The following is a 23,644-nucleotide window of genomic DNA, read 5'->3' as shown; positions in this document are numbered from 1 at the left end:
GAATAATGGAACGCAAGAAAGGAACAGCTACTGAGGATGAAGCTCTAGCAGTAAGAGCTGTGCTCGTGATGGCCCAAACTGCAGGATGGACTAAAATGGAAGTCCAATCAGACTGCAAATCCGTGGTCGACCAAATCAATGCAAGCCATGTCCAAGACATTAGCATTGCAACAGTCCTAGAGAATATTGAGGAGAGGAAGGAAGATTTTGAACAGTGCAACTTCTCCTTTGTGTATGGAGCAAGTAACATGTGTAGCCATACACTAACTCAAGATGCAATCAAACTAATACATGACATAGAATGGGACAATGAGTTCCCTGTATGGCTGATGGATATTGCTAGGAGATATATGACGGTAGTTGCCCCTAACTCTTGTACTATCAAGTGTTTAATATATAAAAGTTCTATGGCAGCAACTAGCCATTTTCAATGCAATGACTTGGAACATGTACTTGGGTCTGAGACAAAAGATTAAACCTGTGCTGTTTCTTTGATCGATTGAGACTTTAGATTTCTTGAACGTTTACAACTTCTCAATGTAGAAAAGAGAATTTCGCAGGCTGGCAAACCAACCACAAGCTGTAGAGAAAATGCTGAAATTTCTTAAAGAAACTGCAAGAAAGCTGCTAACGAGCCTTTTGTCACTAGCACGAGTTCCACTTGAAAATGGACAACACTAGCTATGAAAGTCCGGGCTTCTTTTAATCACAGGACATCAAATATCAATTGCACCACACAATATCTCTATACTATATATAAAGCGCAGCAGATGGATTGGTGTGTAAACTTTTTTGTGTCAGCAATATGCATTTCTTCTTGTTTTATTTTTTTAACTTATTTAGTAAACCTTAACTTTTATTAATAATTATCAATTATGGTTATGAATTACTACTAAATAATTATTTGTTTATACATTTAATTTTAGTGAATTTTCTACATATTTACTATTACAACATAAAACTATTTTTCTTCAAAATGATTTTAGATATTCTCAAACAAATTTGATACAGAGTTCTTTTATTAGTTTTGAAACAAATACCTCTAGTAATTCTTTTCAAATACTGCTTCTCAATCAATCAAGTACTTGAGATATTCCTCCACCTAAAACCATTTTTAATCTTTTATAATTAAATTATCACTAGCTATTTCTTTCTTTTTATTAAATAAGTGTGTTTGGATACAAAAATTTTTTCTACACATTTTTTTATAACAATTTAAATATTTTTTTATAAGTATATTCACACTAGCAAATTATATATATATATATATATATATATATATATTATATTATTTCACATATATCACAAAAAATATTAGAATAATTATTTCAAATAATACTACTCTATAATACACTTCTTCTCTTTCTTCCCTCCACTGACTCCATTGCTTTCAGTAAAAATCTGTGAAAACACACAGTCACACACTTGAGCGTCCTTTCTTGAGAGTGGGTGGCTTTCTTACTCTCTAGCTGATAATCGAGATTCCTAATTTGTATAATTGTTTGATGGCGAAATGCTCAAGTAATTTTCCGCCATCATCATCGTCGCCAGCATTAATGCCGGATAGTTTAAAGCCCTTCCAAACCCTTACTGGCATTCAACAGCTTGCTGAATCTCATAAATTCAAGGTAAACAGTCGACTGCTTTGCTTTGCTTTACTATTGATTTTCATCATTTATCAGCTTAATGTTTAATTATCATTTCACCATTTTGCATATTCAGGATATCTTATGAGAATTCTTTAGTTTCATGAGATTGTATATTGACAAATGTACTTTTGTACAAGTTCTTATCAAGTTATAGTTTTTAGTAAATTCTCAAAAGGGTTTTCTTTTTTCTTTTTAATTGGCTTTGTAGTCTTTGATATACTGCCAAAAAGGGTTCTAAGGCATTGCTTAATGCTTATAATTAGGAGGAAAATTCATTATAGACGCGGCAAGGGGCGTTTTGTACTTATGATGGTCAGTGCAGGGTTGGCTATTGGACCAGTTTGGAGTTCTGCACGATGGGAAAAAACCTTATCCTGGGGCAATTTCCACATGTATGTTTTCCTTTACTACTAGCTAGTTTTCACGTTCTGGTAAGCTTGTTGTTTTGCATTGTGTGGTTTGGCTTTGAAAGAAGGAACTATTTCAAAATGGTTACTATCTTATCAACTGCTTGGACTTATTACAGTGGAGAAGTTGGCCAATTACGGTGCTAAGATGGTGATTATAAGTCATTCTTCAAGACGTGCGTGTACTACTTTGGAAAAACTTAAGAGCCTTGGATTTGATCCCTCACTTTTCGTGGGGGCAATCACTAGTGGAGAATTAACACATCAGCACCTTCAAAGGTTATTCATTCTATCAGTTAGATTAATTGACCAGTTTCGCTTGTAGTGTAAATTTTATGGAAGTTTTTATGGGAACTGAAATCAGACTAACTGGAGTACTGTTTTATTTTATAAATTGTACAAGAGGTAATGTTTCTCCCAAACTGATTTTGCTCTCTGATTGTATGTCATGCTAATGTTAAATTATCTGCAGCATTGGCATATTGGTTTGATAACTGTGATGTATGTTGTTATTGTTTATGAGTCTGTCTTAATGACAAGTGACACACATTGCCTTGTTCAGCTGATAATTTTGTAGACGATGCTTCATTGTCTTTTTTCTTTTCACATTTTATAGTTATGTCCTGTGTAAACAGCTGGGAGATCCGCTGATTTTTTAGGTGCAACAGAACTGTATTCTTGTATAGATTACTGTAACATTCCTGTCATGCTTTTCGTTCTAAGTTGAAGAAAATGGAACATGACACTGTCAAGTTGAAATTTAGTTCCATTGAACTAGCTTATTATCTGCCCAATTAGTTCTTTTAACTCCACAAACTTAAGTCAGAAGAAGTATCAGAACCTGCGCCATTTCAGAGCACTAATTTAACAGTACGAGTTCTAATTGGATACAAGTTGGGGTTGAGGATCTTAAACTAAGGACAAAAACTTTTCTTATTTTCACGAGCCAACTAATATTGTATAGAGATTGGTTTCTCTACTTGGTATTCGGATGATGATGTCAAAGGATACCTTTCCCAAGAAAGTGTTTGTCCTTTCAAATTACCTCGAGGGAAGCTATTTCATCTGACTGGCCTATTCATAATCATTTTGAATGTTTCCTTGCATATTTCAGTCATTCATGGTCATATTTCGAGCACAGCTTTTTGTTGCTTTACTTCTATTTGGTTTGACATTCTTTTGGCTGCAAATTTACTGAACAGGAGAGATGATCCATGGTTTGCAGCTTTAGGAAAGTCCTGCATTCACATGACCTGGAAGGATCGGGGTGCTATATCTCTTGAGGTATGATATACTTGTAAGCTTCTCGATGTAGTAACTACATCTAGATGTAATTGAATTTGCAAATCATGATTGGTAGGTGCTTGTTCATTTTAATTGCTTCTTTTCTAGGCATACCTTTTTTCTTGAGATGCTTTTTTTGTCCTCTACCTATCTACTCCCAGATTAAGAAGGCAAAGTACACCTTCTTCACGAGATAGTTGTTAAAATCTACAATACTTCATGAGTCAAAGTGGATTATCCATGAAGTATTCGGGGAAATCGAAGGTCAGAAAGAATAGAACTAGTTAGAACCAACCTTTAAAAAGAAAGAAGCAAATTCAGCAATGAGAGATAAAGGGAGCAATATCTGGATAATAGGCTTAGTACCTTTATTGGCGTAATTTATATGAATTAGTTAAAACCCAAAATGATGTACCACAAAAATTGTCTATCTGGTTCTTTTGATTAAATCACAGATAGTGTGTTTACCAACGAATTTTACACGAATCACTGCCAAGAGCGTTAAAAACTTTTGACCAGCTTCAAAATGGTACTAGACCATTGTAGAAATTACATGAATTCTTGATAAGTCTTTGAGTTGACCTCTCTTGATTCAGGGCTTGGGATTACAAGTTGTGGAAAATGTTGAAGAAGCCGAGTTTATTCTAGCCCATGGAACTGAGGCGCTGGGGCTTTCTTCTGGAGCTGCAACTCCCATGAAATTGGGGGATCTTGAAAAAGTTCTTGAGGAATGTGCAGCTAAAAGTATTCCTATGGTTGTAGCAAATCCAGATTTTGTGACTGTTGAGGCCAGAGATCTGCCCGTGATGCCTGGTAATGGCGATATATACATAATAACCTTTGCGTGTGTGTGTGTGTGTTTCTCTCGGATAACAGATACTGCACAATGATCTGCACCCCACATGTGACAATAATGAAATCTCTAAACTGTCTCTATACCTTTTGCAAATTCACCCACTTTGCTTGACTAGATGCTGCTCAGTGAAGCAAAATGAACTCATTCTGTATACGAGAACCTTTTGACCCTTGGTATACAAAAGACTCTAGAGTTAAATCTGACAGCAATTGCTATCAACTCATTCATCATGGCTGCTTTTGGCTGTATAGCTCCATCCCAGCTCTCTCTTCCCATCCCTTTCTTCATCTGTGCATGCCTTTTTGATTGGAATTGTGAGATTGCAAGTAAAGGAGTTTTCTGTAACTTTTCTAACAGGAACATTGGCAGCCAAATATGAGAAACTTGGCGGTAAAGTGAAATGGATGGGCAAGCCTGATAAGGTAATCTAATTCAGCCGGATCTAAATGTTCAGGAGTTCCTCCATTCAATCATCTTTCCACTTGCTTATGTGGAGGTTTTTTTTTTTTAATCAATGCAAGCATTTTTGAGATGGCTGCAGCATACATTGGGTTAACTTGAATGCTGAACAATGCTCAGAAGCAGAACAACTGAGTAGATCTGCTTTTGTCTGGAAAAAATTGAACTTATTATATTCTATTCAGAGTGCAAATTATTAGGCCTTTATTAGTTTCTTTACCATTATTTGTACTGATAGCTAGTATTACTCAAAAGTTCATTCATGAAATTGTGTTGCATATACTTTTTCAGAAATTTTAAATTAAGCAAGCTGATTAATTTGAACCATAGCAGGATAGTAAGTAATCTGGGTGAATGTCAGAGAATATTTTGGAGTTTTCATTTTTTTATTGACCCTATCGAAGAAGTAGAGAACAACAAAAGTGATGAAGTAGAGGGGTGAGAGCGAGAGAATTAAGGCTATTTCCTTGAATTGTTACTGTGATATATTCTAAATGCATTTACTGCTTTCCCTTCCTCTCTGATTCTCATCTAACCTTGCCTATTAGTTAGTTAATGTGTCATGTTTAGTGGTATCACCATGTGAAACATCCTTCCTGACATTAAGAAAATTGAACATGTTATATGACTTGGAAATTGTAGTTTTTCCATAATCTAAGATTTTCACATGGTCTTTCGGGTTTTGATTTGAGACAATTATCAGAGAAATATCATACAGTGCCAATTTGGTCTCTTTTTTGCTAAAAAAGTTTCATGTTATTCTTTTTAATTGTCAATTTTTCTTTGTGTCTGAATCTGATTTCAAAGTGCTAATCCATGTATGGTCAATTCATGTCAGATCATCTATAAAGCAGCTGCGGAAATGGCTGCTATAGATCCTTCACAGTGTGTTGCCATTGGAGATTCTCTGCACCATGACATAAAAGGTGCAAATGCCGCTGGTATCTCATCAGCATTTATCACTGGTGGGATCCATGCGACTGAACTTGGACTTGATACCTTCGGAGAAATTGCTGATGATTCTTCTGTGGTTGCTCTTGCCTTAAGACATGATGCTTATCCATCATATGTGTTGCCTTCATTCAATTGGTAGTCTGATGGTGAGCTTTCTTTTTTCATACAAGAAAATAATGTTTCTGTTGCAAAATGTATCTTGATCCTTTAATTCTAGTGGACTGTCATCTTAAATCATGGCCAGACGTTGTGCCAAAATGGTATAAATACTGAGTACGTGAATTAGGAATCTTTAGGAAATTTGGGATTATATAATTTTAGGTTACGAGTCCTGGTTTGAAAGGAGACAAGTAATTAGCCCAAATTTGAGCGAGTACCTTTAGTTGGGTACCCAAATAAGCTCCATTAGTTGTTCAAAAATGTTATAGGCTATAATCAACGTTTAAATTTCTTGCTCTGATGTATTCACCCTGTGTTAAAACTGCCATGACTATTCTTACATCAATGGCCGAGCTTGCTGTACCTCTGTCTGCGCATATATTATTGACTGGCGTGATTGCGTATCTGTTGATAAAGTGAGATCTTTTTTTTCTATTTGCAGGTTTGAGAATAGAGGTTCTACTGATGCCATTGCTAATGTTCCATTTTCTATAGCACCCTTTGTAGCTACGGCGGCAGCTTTTAAGTTACCGTTCAAGGAGCCATCATCGTGCTTTTCATCTGTTTTGTTGTGATCAGTTGTCTCAACTACAGCAATGTACGAGAAAGCTGCTTATTTCTTGGTAGCTAATGGGTTACCAGCAATGGGTGGTAATATAGTTTTAATTTAATGACTGTATGTTCTGGGTGACAGGGTGATCAGCTCATTAGCAGACTTGTCTTTACTAAAAAGTTCAGAAATACAAATTGCTCAATTTCAGAATGCTACTTGCAGATAAGGAAATAATGATGCAAACAAGAGATTTTTTGGTGCAGTCAGGTTATGCATTTCTTCTACTAAGAGCTCCTTTCACTGAATTTCTGCTGAATATATGGTAATGATGTGAGAAGATTATCTTCCGTAGTTCTAAATGACTTGTAGATGAGATAACCGTCAATGCACCTTTTTTTTTTTTTTTTTTTTTCTTTCAAATAACATCATCTGTATTTTCCAAATTGCTGTGTCTAATGAGGGGTTTTCTACTTGAGATTTTCCTTGCATCTCCATGTTTCAGCTTAAAGCCCGTGCTTTGGCTCAAGATTTAGGCCCTCCTATTCCTTTTGGAGCTTTTCCTATCCAAGGTTCAAGAATTTGTCAAGTTTGTTTGCTACAAGTTTTTTAACTATTAGCTATAATAATATTAAAAAAATTTTCAAATTTTTTAAATCATATATTTCAAAATATTCAAAAATTTACACACTTTAAAATTTTTTTCTATAACTTTTATAATAAGGTTCAGTAGTAAAATTTTAGATAAATACTTAAAAAACTCATTTGCTAAACGAGGCAAGACTATGGATAGCCTTAACTAGGGACAGTAAAAGAACTCAAGAGCACAAGGCCTAGGTCAAAAGATAAAACCCTTCTGGGTAATTGGAAACAGCCAAGGAAAAACTTCTTCTTCTCATTTTCTTTTATTAGACAATGTGCATAAATAAGTACGAAAGGTAAAAATTCAACCATTTATTTATTTAGACCACAACAAAATAAACAAAGTCCTCGAATTTGCTAATTCAAATACCTCATCAAATGAGCGCTTAGATACAATACTCAATAAATAAACTGCAACTACTGCACAAAGAGCTTCCAGTTTCAGTTCAAAAGCTTCAGCGTATTACAATCTACACCTGCAAAAAGCTGGCATACTTCGCACCTAGGAATAGCCTTTGGATGCACAGAAGGGCATTCTTGGTGACCTCGCCGTTCTCATGGTTCATCAACTTCATCACCCGATCCTTAGCTTTGAGGTCAGTAACTATTACCCGACCAGCAGGATGGTGCTGAATAAATTGTGAGAGATCAAAGCAAGCAACAGCGAGCGTCCTTGGGTCATTGGAGGTGTCCAAAATTGTGATGAGAACTCGCAAGATCTACAGTGAGAGAACAGAAAATTCCCTTTAACACACAAATGACTATGAACAAGATGGATTTGTCAAAGATGGGTATTTGCGACCAATAGGCACAATGTATAAAGGAAACCAAAAAATAATAATAATAAAATAGATTCTTAACTGCATTGTGCAATTTGCCTGTGGATTTTGATTCTTTAAATGTACTTGCATTTTTTAACTTGCTTACAGTTACAGGTTCCCACTCCTAAATATTTCTCTTGTCTTCCTATTTTTTGTGTTGTTATTATAATCACTGAGAGAGAGAAATGATAGGTTGTATATTATTTTAACCAAAAATAAATAAATAAATGAACAGGTCATATTGGTTAATTCAATAGCCTGTGGCCATCTTACACCCCATCCAATTTAAATCCCATTTACACCCAGCACCCATTCAAAACCCACCTGACTTGCTCATTTGACAGCTGTAATGAGTTGGTACAAGAATCCACAAGCAGCAATAGCTTCACCGAAATTGGTTGTAGAGTTCTTATTAAAGCTAAATATCAAAAGAAGCAAATGGCTACCTGGAAGTCATTTTCCTCAAAAGTTGTGATGTTTTCTCTCCAGAAAATGGGATCTTTGTGCATTGGGGACCAATCAAGATGGCCAAGCAGAACTTCCTGCTTGTACTTATCAAAAGAACTCAATTTCTTGATGTTGTCCTTCAACCCTTCTTCCAGTTGATTCAAGGCCTCCAACAAATCCTAATGGATGACCAGAGTTCAGTATATTATTCTACAAGAACAACATTTACTTGCAAAGAAATAATGGAATCTAACTCCTACTTGAAATGGTAAAAAAATAAAAATAAAAAAATAATAAATCTACCCACTTCCACAGCCCAAGAAGGGAGGAGGAGTTCACACGACGGTGTACAGAATGGTCTAATGTCTAACTGGAAACTTAGTTCTATCTTATTGAGAAGCATAGAAAAATGAAAGAGAGATGAAAAGAAACAAAAAACTTGAGGTTTCTGATGACTTTGGCAAGGCTAGAATTATGCACCCTTAAGACTCCAGCCTCTAGCTGAATCAATCTTTGTGATACATGCGATTAAATGTAATATCCAAAAGGGAGGAATGCAAAGCCTCCAAAACAGGCACCATAGCTATATATGCAAAATAGACATGATTAAAAGATATGCACCAAAAGCTATACTACAGCATATACAAGCATTCAGAGACCATCATTAAACAGTGACATCTAGGCAGGTCAACAACCCTTTTTTTTTTTTTTTGAGACAGACAAAATAAAAGTCATGGTCATGAATAGCTAATGACTGAAATTAGGCCCAAAAAGAACCAAAAAAAAGGGTAATGAAGTATTACAAGGATATCAATGAAACGTGACTATCTTGTCCAGTAACCAAATTTCTACATGCATAAACTCCCAATCCTGATGTCTACGAATTACATTGACTGTGAGTTTCTGACATTGTTCGATAATATCACAATACGGTTAAATGGTAATCACTATCAAACCATTATAGAGTACTCTCTTACCTCATCGCTCCAAGCCTGTGCTTTCAAACTTTGAACAATTTGTGGCAGTCCCAAGTCCACCATTTGAGCACCAAAGTTCCCTTTGTGGAGCAAATTCCTAAGCGTTAAGACAACCACCCTGACAACCTAGTATATATGAATGAACAAACGTCACAATGCCTATGATGAGATCTATACCAAAAATAAATTGAAAAAAAAAAAAGAACGAATGTCACAAAATTGGGTAGCATAAGTATTGTTCTATATGATTCACAAACAACTTATAGATGCTAAATTATGCCATTGATCTACAAACTGTGGCTGAACAATTAAATGAAACTGAGAATAAAGAGAGCCAATACTGAAAGAGATAAGCATGACAACACCAATTATATTGTGAAAGCAGGCAGTTTCTAAATAATTGCATTAGAATAATGGGTTCGTTCAGATTGAAGGCTATCTGGAAGATTTTTTGGTTTTAGTATAGCACTCTTTTGATGTGATGTATGTAAGTTATAAGGTGGTTCAGAAACGTGTTTTGTGAATAATAAGGAAAAATTTTTCCAAATATCCAATCCAAACAGACCACATAATTATAAGGACCAAAGATTACCTTTTCCTTCGTTGAACCTTTAACAACTTCAACTAATCGAGGTAGAGCCCTAGAAGTAGCCAGATATTCGAGTGCTGGTTCATAGTAAGACAAAAGCCAGACACACAGGCATGTTTCGTAAAGGAGCTGTTTCATAGAAGAATGATGAATTAGAAAGATCAGCTCCAGTTACCATAAATACAAAAAGCACAACAAATGAGACCCAGACCAACTTTTTGCATTTCTAATTAGTCAAACCAGATGCACATCCACTTAATGGACAATTCAAAGGCCGTGATGCAATGATCAGACAATGTAAATAGTTGTAACTTTAGCTATCAGAAAAGTTCAATTACCTGCATGGACTGCTGAGTTGAAGCTGGAGATATTAAAGGAACAAGTAACTTCACTCCGTCCACTTGAACAAATGAGGATCGAACCAGTGGCTCTCTCAATAGAGTTGCAAGGCAAGTGATAGCTGTTGGGATGCCACGACTAGGATGAGAAGGCTTCTTCAGCTGTGCAAATGAAGAGAGCTCACAATTTACAACTTCTATCATTTACCAAACAGCTTTTATGCATACCCAGAATAGCTAATTAATGAGTGCCTTCATCTCCCTTCATTTCTCTTTTATTTCATACAAAGGAGTTGAATTTTTTTTTTCCTCAATGAAGCATGCTCCTCTTTTTTTTTTTTTTTAGCCGATGTGGAGGCAGGGGTTTAATAATTCTATGTGCATATGTTAAAGCTATAAGATAAGACGCATAACATACCCATCAAATGTTACTCTAAGAAAGACTGTAAAGATCACCACCCGTGATTTAGTCCAATTCAATGAGACAACAAAATCCTAAAGCTGTTTACACAACTGATACACCCTGTTGGATGGTTAGATGGAGCGCCTGTGTCTTCACTTCATTAACCAGTGAAACAGCATATCCAGGCTACCATTCTCAGATGCACCAACTATTGAGTGACAGTACAAAGCAGTGTCTCATATAAATTCCCATTCTTCTTTTAGGCAATGACATACCCAGTTTGACTAGCCAAAACACAGATCATAATGCTTTTACATTTCAATCCCATCGAAAGCACCACTTCGCCCATGCTCCCTTCACCTCCACCCCAAATGTTACCAATTGAAGCACGCAAGCTTAGGAACAGCAGTGACAATTGCATGTCAACTGAATGCTGAAATTAACCACCTTCTCTTGTAAAATACCAAAAGTTAATCCTAATATAATCTGTGCTGTAACTTGATATACATCATGGTCCTTCACTAAACACAAGTAAACTGCCCACCCCTTCCTGACGAGCATAATACCTTGCAGCATACAAGAAAGAAAAACACATCTCATTTAAAGCACAACCGTTAAAGTGGAATAGACATACCTGGGCACAAAGCCACTCCACCAGGCCTTTCAAAACATCATCAATGGTGGTGACTTTCTTTTTTGAATCTGAAGTTTCTCCATTTGTGGTGAAACCATCATGAACCTTTGGTCTAGCACTGCAATAAAAGTTGATAAAATCATATTCAGTGCAAGATCTGCTAGGTTAGAATTACATGACATAGTCATGATTGCAGTACCTTACTAGTAGTGACAGTATCTTACAGCTCTTCTCTTGAATAAACCAATTACCTTTCCAGAGCAATCTACAAGTTGAAAATCATTGCAGTCTTTCAGCTTTCATTCTTATAGAACAGAAAGAAAACGAAATGCACTTAACTGGGGGTCTCTTTGGAGCCTGTATCAATTCAAGTGAGAAAAAAACTAGATGGACTGCAGCAAACAGGGGTCTTTTTAGATCCCCTTATCAAAGCAAATGAGGAAGCACTAGATGGCATGCAGCAAGAAGTTATTGAAGTTTTATTAAGCCTACTTTGTGAGGTTAGCGGAAATAAGAAGAGAAGTTTCTCTGCGTGTTGTTTGGGATTCTAGGAGAGGAGAAAACAAAGGTGATAAGTTGTAAATATTTTACAAATTTAGCCCTTCTAAACTTCTATAGATTCATATAATCCAAAATTTAACAAAAGAGATCAATTATCTCGCACATAAACTTGGGGTATGAGGAATCCAACACTGTCCATTTCTCGTCTTCACTCCCAGTCAGATATTACAAACCAGAAAAGAAAATGTTTTCTCATCGTGTCCTTTGTTTTTTCTTCCAAAACTTACCATCCAAACATAGTGTAAAGGACAGAAGCAAAAAGGACTTGAAATTGGCATGGAGAAAAGATAGAACAATTATCGATATGTTTCCAATAGTTCAGCTACAGCTGTGGTCAATGAGATTATAGATTTTCATCAAGGAAGTGATGTAATTATGCTGCTGTTTAAGACGTTCCCTTGCGAGTAAAAACCTTTTGGATTTTGTCAACTCTTTCATGCAAAACTAACTAAGACTTGATACCCCTGGACAATCCAACATCTTGGGTAGCGCAAGCTGATTCATGAAAGAAGAGTCTAAAATTTTACCAATGATAATAGGCAATATCACTAATACCAAGAAAGGCAAATAGTTCATCACTAACAGCTGCCTTTACAAGTACAAAGTAAAGGAAAAAGTTCAATAGATGTGTGAAGGACTTCTTTGCCTGAAAGAAAGAAAGGAATAAACAATATATTCATCAAACAGTCTTAAGCTCTTCCTACTCAGTATAGCTTTCTCCTTCAATCTTGATCTCATGGGTGAATATTAACTGCAGCTTTAGATGCTTCTCTAAAGTAAAAGAAGAACTACATGGTTCTTGATATTGTGCATAGGCCTGATTTTTAGCCTACAAAACTTGTGTACTAGCATATTTCCCACTCTAATGTTGCCTGTACATGCACGTAAGTGGAAAGTGCAAGGCCATACATGCAATGCTTGTCAGTGGGAGGGAACAGGAAGTGCGGATGTGCCAACTGACATAGAAAGATGAAAGAAAGTTTGTAAAAAGTGAAAAATACAACAAAAAAATATCATTGGCCCATTCTTCAGTTGGCAGGGAAAATGACAAGAATAGGCTAATAACCTTGTTGACAAAAGGAATTTGGATGAAATTTTGTTGAGCAACAAGACTACAATAGGAAGGAAGATTACTGGCTCTTTGAACGCATATGATGACAGGTATATCATCTTAACCAAATATAACTGAAAAATCATAATCAAGTATAAAGAAATAAAACATAAACATTGGAGAAGAAGTTTGCCTTAGGAAAGGTTCATAAGCATCCTCGCTTGCAAGGGACTTGTCATGAAACAATCTTGCCCTTTTGGGATTTGCTGCAAAAGGGAAACAAATTAGGTGACTTGAAATGTTAAAACATTCCTGCAAGCCACATTACTCAGGCCAGTTGGAATGCAAAATTATAAGTGAAGGCTCTATTATTTCCTTCCTTACCAGTAAGCATTTCATCAATCAGAGCTAGAACATATTCCACCGTTTCTTCTTTGAATATGTCTCGTAAAATGCTGACAAACACACGGATATAAGATGGGCCATCCTGTAAGTCAAGTTCATTACAATTATTAATCCAATCCACATTTAGTGACCCTGGATGCTGTCCTATTAAAATATGTCAATTATCAAGACTGAAATACAATGACATCCAACTAGGTAGCACTACGAGACTCAACAACAGTGCGAGCATATAATGAGCCTCCAACACAACCATTTGCTTCCATTAGCGAGGGATATGACTATAAAGGAGCAGAGGCCATTAAGGCAACATAAAGAATCTGATATGACATTGTAAAGATTCAGATGAAACAAATGTAATCACGTGCAACCAATTGAAAGTGAAAACTTAGATATCAGGTAGAGTAAGATCATTAAGTCACCCTAATGTCAGTTTTAGGGCCTCCACATAAAATTTCAACCATGCAATTAATTGCCCAATTCTGGTAGCAGTAATTTACCAGAACATAAATTCCCTCAAGACTAAGAACTGTTAAGGACCTATCCATATTGTCAGCAAATTCATCATCTAATATGACAAGAACATGTTGCAAAAGAAGATGTACAATTATTTATTCGGTATAATGATTATAACAAGTATCTATCAGCATTCTTTATTTAGAGATAGTCAAACGCATCATTTTTTTATGCATAGGATGAAAACGTAACTGTCAAGTTGAATAAAGAAAGAAAGACTCTTGTCGGGCTGGAAACAAAATAGTAATAGAGATGAAAATTACATCATCGAGTAATTGGGCTTTGTAATTTTCAGCCTTTTTATCATATCGTCTTAACAGCTGAAGCCCAGTTCCAGTTATCAGCTTAGTTGTCATGTAGGTCTCCCATGGTATATCCCTCCTCAAAACCTGAAATGAATGAACAGATAAGATTCTTGATCAATTTGATCACCCAAATAAATGAAACATAAAAGAGAAATAAATTTTAAAAAAAGGTGATATCTGAATTTATACACTATCTTTGTACTTATCCAGGAAATGAACAAACGAACAGAACAACAGGGGTGAAAAGTTCATAATCCATTATACTCTTGAGGCATCTTAGAGCTGAGCTAGAATGCTGTGACGCTTTCCTTGAGGGACCAATTATCTTTTCCGGATAAGAAGGAAAATGCTATTACTACATTTTGTTAACCATGGATTAAAAAGAAAAAGGAGTAAGCAACTTGATCATTCATAGCACACTCAGACATACTGCACAGACAGGTAAACCGCACCACTATCAATATTACCAGCAATATCACAGTTCAATACCCAAAACGCGCGGCAGAAGAAACCCGATTCACAAGATTTTTGCCTATCAAAATAAATTAACAGGTTCTTGTCTTTATAATTTAAGCTGTTGACATCGAATTCGAATAGAATCAAAACTAACTAAAGGAAAATGCACAGTATGCTCATATATCTAAAATTACAGAAAAACTCTAAACCCCTTAATCTTTTGCCGAAATCAACTTGAGCATTGCTTAAAAGTTAAAACATTATCTTCCATAGTGCCAAAAATACATGCCCAAAATCAGCTTTTCCAATATACCAACAAAAGTCACCTGTTTACAACCATAATCAAGGCAATTGCAGGATAACATGCGGAATTTAAACCAACAATCTAACTAGATCAGAAATCCAGAACGAAACAAGAGTCAACAAAACAAAAAATCGATTTTCCATTAGACCTACTCTTTTTAACAAATATAACTGCTTAAATGCCTACCTGCTCGGTCGTAAGCTCGGCGTGATCCATCGTCATTGAACAATTAATCCTATATGAATTATACCTCTCGCTTGCGAGATCGAAATGGAGATGAAATTCAGCTGCTTAAAGCTCTAAGATGAGATAGGAGATCGGGGGTCTACGCTCTCTGCTGTCTCTCCCCTCTGGTTTTTATGACACCAACGATTTATTAACAAACGGTAGTTTCCCGTTCCCCCACGATTTTTTCTTCCAGTAGATGACGGATTGCAGATCGTTGCAGACAGTTTTAACTGGCTCGGGAAGCCCAATAAAGCAAATGTTACACAGCGCTTTGTCCAGCCCATTAGTATTTTCACTTCTCAAAACTTGGGCTTGGACATGCAAAGTAGTTCCTTGACGAAAATGAGAATTCATCTCTATTTACTCATAAACAAAAATACAAATGCATAATTTGCAAGTCAAATCTCCAATAGATAGAAGTTATCCTATCCACAGAGTTGCTCATGAATTATGTTAAATGGAAAACCAACAATGGCTAAATATCCCATATAAAATGCAGTATTAACTTTGGGATGCACCAAGATAGCAGTAAAAGCTGTTGAAAAGCGAAGGCGTAAACGAATCGAATCAAGACGAACATTCTCGTGCTCAAACTTGTTTGATTGTATTAACGAGATTAGAATTTTTGTTCGAGATTGATTTGTTTATTTGACGAATCGAACTTGAACGAATTTTTTTATCGAGTTTGAATGTTATCAAATGTAAAATGTTGTTCAATTTGACTAGGTTGCGAATCAAGTTTGAACGAATTCTTATCAAATTAAATTCAAATTAAGCATCAAATAGTTTGATTCATCTTTCAACCCTGGTATTCCATTTTTAGAAGCATAACAAAACTTCCAAACTTCTAATGCAAAAGAAAAAGGACAACGCTTCCATTTACATGTCTTGAAAAAACTTCCAACAACTACAAAAAAAAAAAAAAAAAAAAAACCTAAAAACTCCTTTGCTTTTATTTATTTATTTATTTATTTTAGATTTGCACACACCTAAGGAGTGTCATTCCTACTAGTAATAAAAAATGTACCAAAAAGAAATTTTTTACCAAACTCCCATCTCTCTCAAAAAATAAAGAATATCGATGTTAATGCCACAACTTGAATTTTATTTGCACAAGTATTGTTGAATAAAATGCTAGAATCACCCTTCAAGGTCCAAATGCAAATTTGGATTTGGAAGGGGGTGATTTTATCATTTTTAACAAGAAAATAAAAATTCCGCTATAGAAGTAGCGAAGTGAATTTATATGGATTGTAAGTTTCTATTAAAAATAAATAAATCTTAACAATACAATAGTATATATGAGATAAAACGTAATTAAAAAATGCATAGAAAGAATTTTTCTATAGATTCTGTCCAAGGGCGGAGGTAGATTAGATTTATTAGTCCAGACTTATAAATGCTCGTTTGAAATGATTTGGCGGGGCTGCCGCCGATAATAAAACACTCCCGTCCAAAAAATAAATAGAAAAAGAAAAAAACAGAGGAAACGCCACTTAACTAAAAAGAAAGAAAAGAAAAGACAAAAAAAACTCGCAAGAGAGAGTGTGACGTCTACCCTGCTGACAGTACGCTAGTATGTAGTATTTGTTTGTATCTAATCAAGGGTTTGGGGATCGATATTGTTGAAATGTGCTTTAATCTGCAAGATTTCATGATCAAATCAGTAACTAGGGATTCAATTTTCTGATTGTATGCACTTCCAGAAGACAAATTCTTAAGTAATTAGGGTTATAGTTAGTTGAGTTAGTTGAAAAAGCCCCATGGATTCTTCCGCCGTTGCTCCTTCAACTCCTCGATGGAACCTCGATCGCCCTTTTCTCACCGGCCGCTTTCACCAGGTTCCCTCTCTCTCTCTCTCTTTACTTCCATTCCAATGATGTTTTTATTGCTGCAATATCTTGAGCTGGTTTTTTCAAAATGTTTGTGCAGGACACCATCTTCACTTCTGAATCCAGGGGTTTTATTGCAGATTCTTTTGAGTAAGGCGACATTTTTATTACTAGTACTTAGTGTCCTTGTTTTTAATTGCTAGCATTAAAAAAAATATGAATGAATTGATTTTTGTGTGGATTTTATTGTTCAATTCTATGTAGTGCAAGGTTGGACAAGGCCATAGGTTGCTACCATGCGTCAATTCAGGTTTGTTAATGCAGCTGGATTATGAAATTAATCGCCTTTTTTTTTTTTTTTTTTTCATTTCTTGGTTATCATGTCCTTGAAAGATTGATTAACTCAACATCGCAGTTCTCTTTTCCCTTGCAAGCTGATGGGTGTTCGGTTTTATGTTATTTCTATGCCAGGTGATCATAGGGTTATTTTTGTGCTCCTTAGTGTACTAAAGGTTTTGGAAACAATCGGGCAACTTCTAGTTGATCTAAAATGTAATTAAAAAAATAAAGGTGAAAAACTCGCAGAGCTGCTGTATTTAGGCAATGTGAGGAAAGAATGTGACAATGTGTATAGCTACTATTAATGCAATAATTTTTGGTATTGCACGTCTTATTATAGCTGGTATCTGTAGACCTTATGTTTTGTATCGTAACTATTGCTTGTCTTCATTTATCATTTCTTATTATCCATTTAAGTTTTCAGAGCTCTAAAAACATACAGCATGTAGCGGTTCCATGACTACGAGTAAATGAGATTATTTTTTTTTAGTTATATGCATTATAAAACACATGCAGATTGACCTAACTGGCCTTTCATGTACAGGAATTGATTGTAATTGATGATCTCTTGTCTGCTTTGGTTGGGATTGAAGGGCGGTACATTTCAATAAAAAGAGTGCGAGGGAAGGAAGATACTGTAGCATTTCAAGTTGATCCATCAATGGGTTTGACTCTGCAGGTTAGTATGACATGATCCTTGCTTGCCAGGCTTAACCCATTCCATAGCAAGAGCAATATATTCGTCCGTGATCATGTCATTGCAACTTGGGATTATTTAGATTGCAGAGAAAAATTTATCTTGCTTTAAGATCACATTTTGTAATGTTGAGTTTCTACTGCAGCGTTGGTGTGGTAAAGATGCATTTTTTCTTGGGATATAATTGACGTTAAAGTTAACTCTCCTTTTGTATTATAAACATTGCAGGAATCTGCGAAAAGGATCTTTCCTTTGTGTGAGAGCTATTTGTTAATTAATCAATTTGTTGAGTCGAGGTCGCTGTCCAAGCATGGCTTAGTTAACCATGCATTTGCTGCTGCTCTGAGGGCACTCCTTCTTGTAGGTTTCTTGTGCTGTAAGTCGTAGAATAACTTATTTCCATGAGAGGTTATTCTTGCTTTTTTACTTGACTCTTGCTTCCAGAAACTTCTACTGTATATTCTTTTGCATCCTGGGAAAAATTTTTAGTTTCTTGTTTCCCCCTTTTCAAAGGTATGTGAACACCGTAGGTTCCTTGTAAGTTTTTCCTCCCAAAAAGTCAACTTTTATTTAGTGATCTGTTTATGTATGTCACATACAAGATATAAATAAGCATTCATCCTTGGAGACATCTAAATGGATGGAATTTTCTGCTGTTTGCTCGTGATTCTGGACTGAAGTATGACTTATGGGTACTGCAGTGTAGTTCTAATGAACATTCTTAATCCTGTTGCAGGATTACCAAGCCTTGGTGGCCCAGCTTGAACACCAGTTTAGATTAGGGAGGCTTTCTGTTCAAGGACTTTGGTTCTACTGCCAGGTTTGCCTTGTTCATACATACTAACTTCTCTCCTCAAATGTTTAGCTTCGAGTATGTGTACTAACTTCTTCATACTAACTAATTCAGCCAATGATGGGATCAATGCAAGCTTTGTCAATAGTGATAAGGAAGGTTTCAGCCAATAACTTTATAGGTTCTACAGTTCTCAACCTTTTGCAGAGTCAGGTTAGAAGAAACAAGTATCAAAAATTTTGAAGAGTTTTAGCCTGCTTTACCCGTGGAATGTTAAATTCAGCAGGTCACATCACTTAGTTCCTTGACATTTATCTTTTTCATGATTCTTTATTTCCAGGCCAAGGCCATGGCTGGTGATCATGTTGTGAGATCTTTGCTGGAAAAGATGATACAATGTGCAAATGCTGCATACCTTAGAATATTGGAAAGGTATTCAACAGAAGTTGGTATGAGTTTGGACAGACTCATCTCATTCTTTTATTATACTTTGATTAACGTGCTCACAGTTCAAAATCAAGATTAGGCCATTTTCCTAAGAATAGCAAATCTCATTTCTGTTGTGGAAATGTTGTTAATATCGCCTTAGCTACCTCCATGACTCTTCTTTCACATTATAAGATCTCCGCCTTCCTCCTTTGCGACTTTCTTGATTTTGACCTCTCTATCATCCCCAAGGTGAATTTAATACACAACAAACGATCTATTTGTTACCGTACAGCCTGCATTTACTAGCTGTTAGCCAGATATTCTGTTCTACTTACAGCTGCAACATGGCATACAAGAAAAGCCACACCTGCTTTATGAGTAAGCACAACAAAATGGATTAATATTCTCTACATAGTTGCAACATATACCTAGATACTTCCACAAGAAATTTCAGAATATGCTTTATAAAGTTTTATGGAAATGTTAGCCTACTAATTACACATTGTTGAAAATGCAAAGTTGAAAGTTCTATCTTTTATATGCTCCTTCATTGTCTCGAATACATAAAATCCAATGGTGGAACTGAGTCAACTTACTGAAATTTCAGATGGGTATATGAAGGAGTGATTGATGATCCCTATGGTGAATTTTTCATTTCTGAGAATAAGTCTCTTCAAAAGGTATGGCTTACTTTGGAAAGTGATTAGAATTCTTTCTTTATGCTGATATTGCTACTCTTGTAGGAGAGTCTTGCTCAAGATTATGACGCTAAGTATTGGCAACAACGCTACAGCCTCAAAGATGATGTTCCTAGCTTCCTTGCAACTGCTGCTGAAACAATCTTGACCACTGGGAAATATTTGAACGTTATGAGAGAATGTGGGCACAATATTCAGGTTTATGGAGTTGTTCCATTATGTCTACACTTTCCAGATTAACATCATGGACCTACATTAGTGAAAAATGAATATATCCTTATTTTCCCCCTTTTTCAGTTTAATTGGTTTTTGGTGCATGTCATGAATATTTTACATCCTAATCTTTTCTGAATCACATGGTTCAAGCTCTTGATTAGATTGTTTTCCATAGGTCCCTGTAGCTGAAAATTCAAAATTGACAAGTGTGGGATCAAATCATCATCATCTTGAGTGTATTAAGGCTGCTTATGATTATGCTAGTGGTGAGCTATTAAATCTCATTAAAGAAAAGGTATGATTTTAGATAAGCCTTTGATCTTCCAAGTAATTTTGCTTGTGTGATTTAAGAACCTAGGCTTTCAACGACTGCAATTACTTTCTCCTGTGGTGCACTTATGTATTTTTTCTTTTGTTTTGCAGTACGATCTGATGGCAAAGCTGCGGTCAATCAAGCACTATCTTCTTCTTGACCAGGTATGAGCTCATTCACAAGTGGAGGGAGGGCTTCCTCATGTTATGTTTAAGAATTTGTCTTGGGATGTAAATTAAGATGCACGTATCTCAAACTTATATTGGAGTATAAATAAGTAGGTGATCATAGTTGAGAATCTACAATTCACAGAATTACTTCTAGCTTTCTTTACATCTTAAGGTTCTTGTCATAATTTTTTTTTTCATTGCCTTGACCTACTATTCGCGTAATAATTGTCTTCTCCAAATTTTGTTGATATTCTTGTCTCCATGGAGGATCACCAAGGCTTATGTTAAATAATTGAATTTTCTTGTGTCTTGCCTTTGTAGGGTGATTTCTTGGTTCACTTTATGGATATAGCTCGAGAAGAGCTAAGCAAAAAGCCAGATGATATCTCTGCTGAGAAGCTGCAGGTTCTTGTCTATTTATTATTATGTAAAGCAAGAATGATGCCTAAGAATATATTTTTTCTGATGTTAATCAAAACTTGAAACTGCAAAGTTTGTTTATGTGTGTATCCTTTTCCCATGCAAATTAGTCACTATTGGATCTTGCCCTGAGGACCACAGCTGCTGCAGCAGATCCTTGTCACGAAGACTTAGCATGTTGTGTGGTCAGTAAATATTTGTCTTTTATCTGGGAAACATGAGCCAGCAAAACATTTCGCGAAATACTTCATACCGAATTTTCTGCTTTTAAGGTGTCACCATATTTCTTGCAGGAAAAAACTACATTGTTGAAAAGGTTGAACACCCTCAAAGATCTTGAGATTAGCCAGACTGTCTCTGATAGTAACGAGTTGGAAGAACAATTGAGCATCACTGGGTTGGAGACATTTTCTTTGAGTTATAAGGTATCGGTTCAGTGCATTTCCTCTCCTGATCTTCTGTTTCTCTTCTTGGCAGGACCAGCTTTCTGAACTTGCTTTCTAGAGCTAAATTTTCACTAGCTTTCTGATGTCCAATCATGGCTAAAAACCCAAGGAAGTTCTTTTTTGTTGATTGTGAATAAAATCAATAGGTTGTTATTAGTATGCTATATATTTAGTGCCGAGATGATGTCCTTATCTCCTATTTCTGCTTTTAAACATGTATGTGGGCATATTTGAAGTCCTGTATTTGATTTAGTTAACTTTGTTATGTCATCAATCCTCTGTCAGGTTCAATGGCCATTATCTCTTGTTATCTCGAGAAAAGCTTTGACAAGATATCAGCTTATTTTCCGCTTTCTATTTCATTGCAAGCATGTTAACAGGCAACTTTGTGCAGCATGGCAAATGCATCAAGTATGTGGCTTCTGTTTCTTTCGCTATGTGTTCCTTAGCTATGTGTCCCTTATTCCCCCCTTCTTCTAACCTTGTCTTTTTTTTTTCTTCATGTTGTAGGGTGTTCGCAGACTTGACATGCAGGGGATTGCAATCTCTGTGTCATCTTTGTTGTGTCGCAGCATGCTTAGATTCATTAATAGCCTTGTACACTACTTGACCTTCGAGGTAGTTCTCATCCTATGATTTCCCTGTGTGTTCTCGAGATTTTTGGATAAAAATTAACTGTCACCTTCTTTGCATCCTATCATCCTTTATGACTTGAATTAAGTTTTTAAAGCAAAAATAAAAATATCTGCATATTTTTGCTTCAATATGGCCATTATTTTTGAAGATTGTCGGACAGGCTGATCCTGTCATCATTTCATTCAATATCTTGATTTTCAGGTTTTGGAGCCAAATTGGCATGTGATGCATAATAGGCTTCAAACTGCTAAGAGCATTGATGAGGTAGGAAGAATGCAATCTGCCATAGAACCTCAGTTGTCATGTTTTTTTTTTATCTCAATCATTTTCATCCCTTCTAATTTCCTCTTCTGATATTGATCATTTTCTGCAGGTTATTGAATATCATGAATTTTTCCTTGAGAAATGTTTGAGGGAATGTTTACTTCTTTCACCAGTTCTTCTCAAGGTTTGTAAGATTTATTAGGTTTTTGCTTGCAGTTTGCTATCTTTCCCTGCCTATTTGTTTGTTTGATGTTGTTTGGAGGCTTAAAGGGGATAGGAAAGTCTATTGCAGATATCATATTCTTTGCTCGGAAGGTAGCCTTTCTCAGGAGTTTGTTTTAAACCTTTTCATTCTCTTTTGATACCTTCTTAACTTCACGTCTTCTTAGTCAACAATTGCATCATACAAGTTCTTACTAATGGTTTTTCCTCAACTTGAATTTCCTGGTTTTGATCTGATTAATGAAGTTGCCTTAACCTAGCAGAAGGTGGAGAGGCTGAAGCTATTATGCCTTCGCTATGCAGCAGCAATACAGCGATTAATTACGTCTTCTGTTGACATCCCCACTGGAATTGTATCTAATGGCTCTCTTGAGACTGAAAAGTACAAGAGATTGAAACTAAGGAGCCGATCTCAGACGCTGAAATTAGCACCTGAAAATGCATCAGTCATTGAATCAATCCTGTATGTCAAGACAATTTTGTGCTACACATTTCTTGCTTCATCTCTTTTCTGTTCAATTCTCTCATCCATGCAAAAATTTCAATGTCTAGGAAATTTGAGAGGGATTTTAGTGCTGAGCTTCAGAGTTTAGGTCCAATTCTGAGCAACAGTTCTCGAGCAGAGCCGTATTTGACTCATCTTGCACAATGGATTCTAGGTGTAGGGAAGGACCAGTGAGCAGTTGACCTATTTGATCAATCAGCTGGATGCCTGCCTGTGGTTTCAGTAGTCAATCGAGCTGCCAACCTGCAAGCATATTGCTATTTGTTTATTTACTTCTTTTTGACGTTGGTGTTCTCTTTTGAGTGTTGGGAGGATGAAGCACGCACTTAGCTGCCTATTATTTGTATACAGATGCCATGGATCACTCAGGGAAGGAGAAAAAGGAGGAAATTGGGGTATACACGATAGCTTCAGACTATTACTTTTGTAATTAAATCTATGTATGTGAAGTTCTGCAAATTTGTCAAGGCGCCTGGCTAGGTTTGATTGAGAAGACTTGAATATCAAGCGTTTTGCAACTACGCATCACTTTCATTTGAGTGAAAAACTACTGCACCGAGGAATCAATCAAAGGTGAAATTTACAGAACTCAGCAGAGTTGCATTCCGCAATTGCAAGTTTCTTTTTAATTTCTGAACAGGGACTTGTTTGCTTGGTAAATAACTTCTAGCT

The 23,644-nt window shown here is 36.0% G+C and overlaps 3 protein-coding genes across 5 annotated transcripts; 2 read left to right on the top strand and 1 right to left on the bottom strand.

Annotated features, from left to right (window-relative positions):
* The first annotated feature begins 1,369 nt into the window (after window positions 1-1,369).
* On the top strand, window positions 1,370-6,583 carry LOC140014075 (uncharacterized). Its single transcript, XM_072064426.1, has 8 exons — window positions 1,370-1,628; window positions 1,972-2,041; window positions 2,176-2,335; window positions 3,259-3,340; window positions 3,937-4,153; window positions 4,554-4,618; window positions 5,494-5,755; window positions 6,211-6,583. Exons 1-7 carry the CDS (start codon window positions 1,506-1,508, stop codon window positions 5,746-5,748), a joined length of 972 nt encoding a protein of 323 aa, XP_071920527.1. The 5' UTR covers window positions 1,370-1,505; the 3' UTR covers window positions 5,749-5,755; window positions 6,211-6,583.
* A 672-nt stretch (window positions 6,584-7,255) lies between these two features.
* On the bottom strand, window positions 7,256-15,190 carry LOC140014074 (V-type proton ATPase subunit H-like). Its single transcript, XM_072064425.1, has 11 exons — window positions 14,951-15,190; window positions 13,963-14,088; window positions 13,166-13,268; window positions 12,975-13,047; window positions 11,369-11,434; window positions 11,170-11,287; window positions 10,133-10,294; window positions 9,798-9,923; window positions 9,206-9,331; window positions 8,228-8,407; window positions 7,256-7,679 (listed from the first exon to the last, which is right to left on the bottom strand). The coding sequence occupies exons 1-11, from the start codon at window positions 14,984-14,986 to the stop codon at window positions 7,431-7,433; spliced, it is 1,365 nt and encodes a 454-aa protein (XP_071920526.1). The 5' UTR covers window positions 14,987-15,190; the 3' UTR covers window positions 7,256-7,430.
* A 1,349-nt stretch (window positions 15,191-16,539) lies between these two features.
* Window positions 16,540-23,560, top strand: LOC140014335 (gamma-tubulin complex component 2-like). Of its 3 annotated transcripts, none has more exons than XR_011821078.1 (21): window positions 16,540-16,833; window positions 16,925-16,974; window positions 17,089-17,134; window positions 17,708-17,842; window positions 18,089-18,220; window positions 18,597-18,680; window positions 18,768-18,866; window positions 18,994-19,085; window positions 19,690-19,762; window positions 19,826-19,978; window positions 20,172-20,291; window positions 20,420-20,473; window positions 20,801-20,884; window positions 21,010-21,084; window positions 21,193-21,324; window positions 21,631-21,756; window positions 21,856-21,963; window positions 22,183-22,245; window positions 22,355-22,560; window positions 22,731-22,930; window positions 23,020-23,560. XR_011821078.1 is itself a non-coding variant. In XM_072065037.1 (21 exons), exons 1-21 carry the CDS (start codon window positions 16,756-16,758, stop codon window positions 23,144-23,146), a joined length of 2,106 nt encoding a protein of 701 aa, XP_071921138.1. In that variant the 5' UTR covers window positions 16,540-16,755; the 3' UTR covers window positions 23,147-23,560. The 3 variants fall into 3 exon arrangements, 2 of the variants coding, with proteins under 2 accessions (XP_071921138.1, XP_071921137.1); XM_072065037.1 differs by having other exon boundaries at window positions 22,355-22,429; XM_072065036.1 differs by having other exon boundaries at window positions 22,462-22,560; window positions 23,020-23,390.
* The last annotated feature ends 84 nt before the right edge of the window (window positions 23,561-23,644 follow it).

Source organism: Coffea arabica, chromosome 9c, assembly GCF_036785885.1.
Source record: "Coffea arabica cultivar ET-39 chromosome 9c, Coffea Arabica ET-39 HiFi, whole genome shotgun sequence".
Classification (NCBI taxonomy): domain Eukaryota; kingdom Viridiplantae; phylum Streptophyta; class Magnoliopsida; order Gentianales; family Rubiaceae; genus Coffea; species Coffea arabica.
Note: the sequence above shows the minus strand (reverse complement) of the source record. Positions and strands in the feature narration are given on the sequence as shown.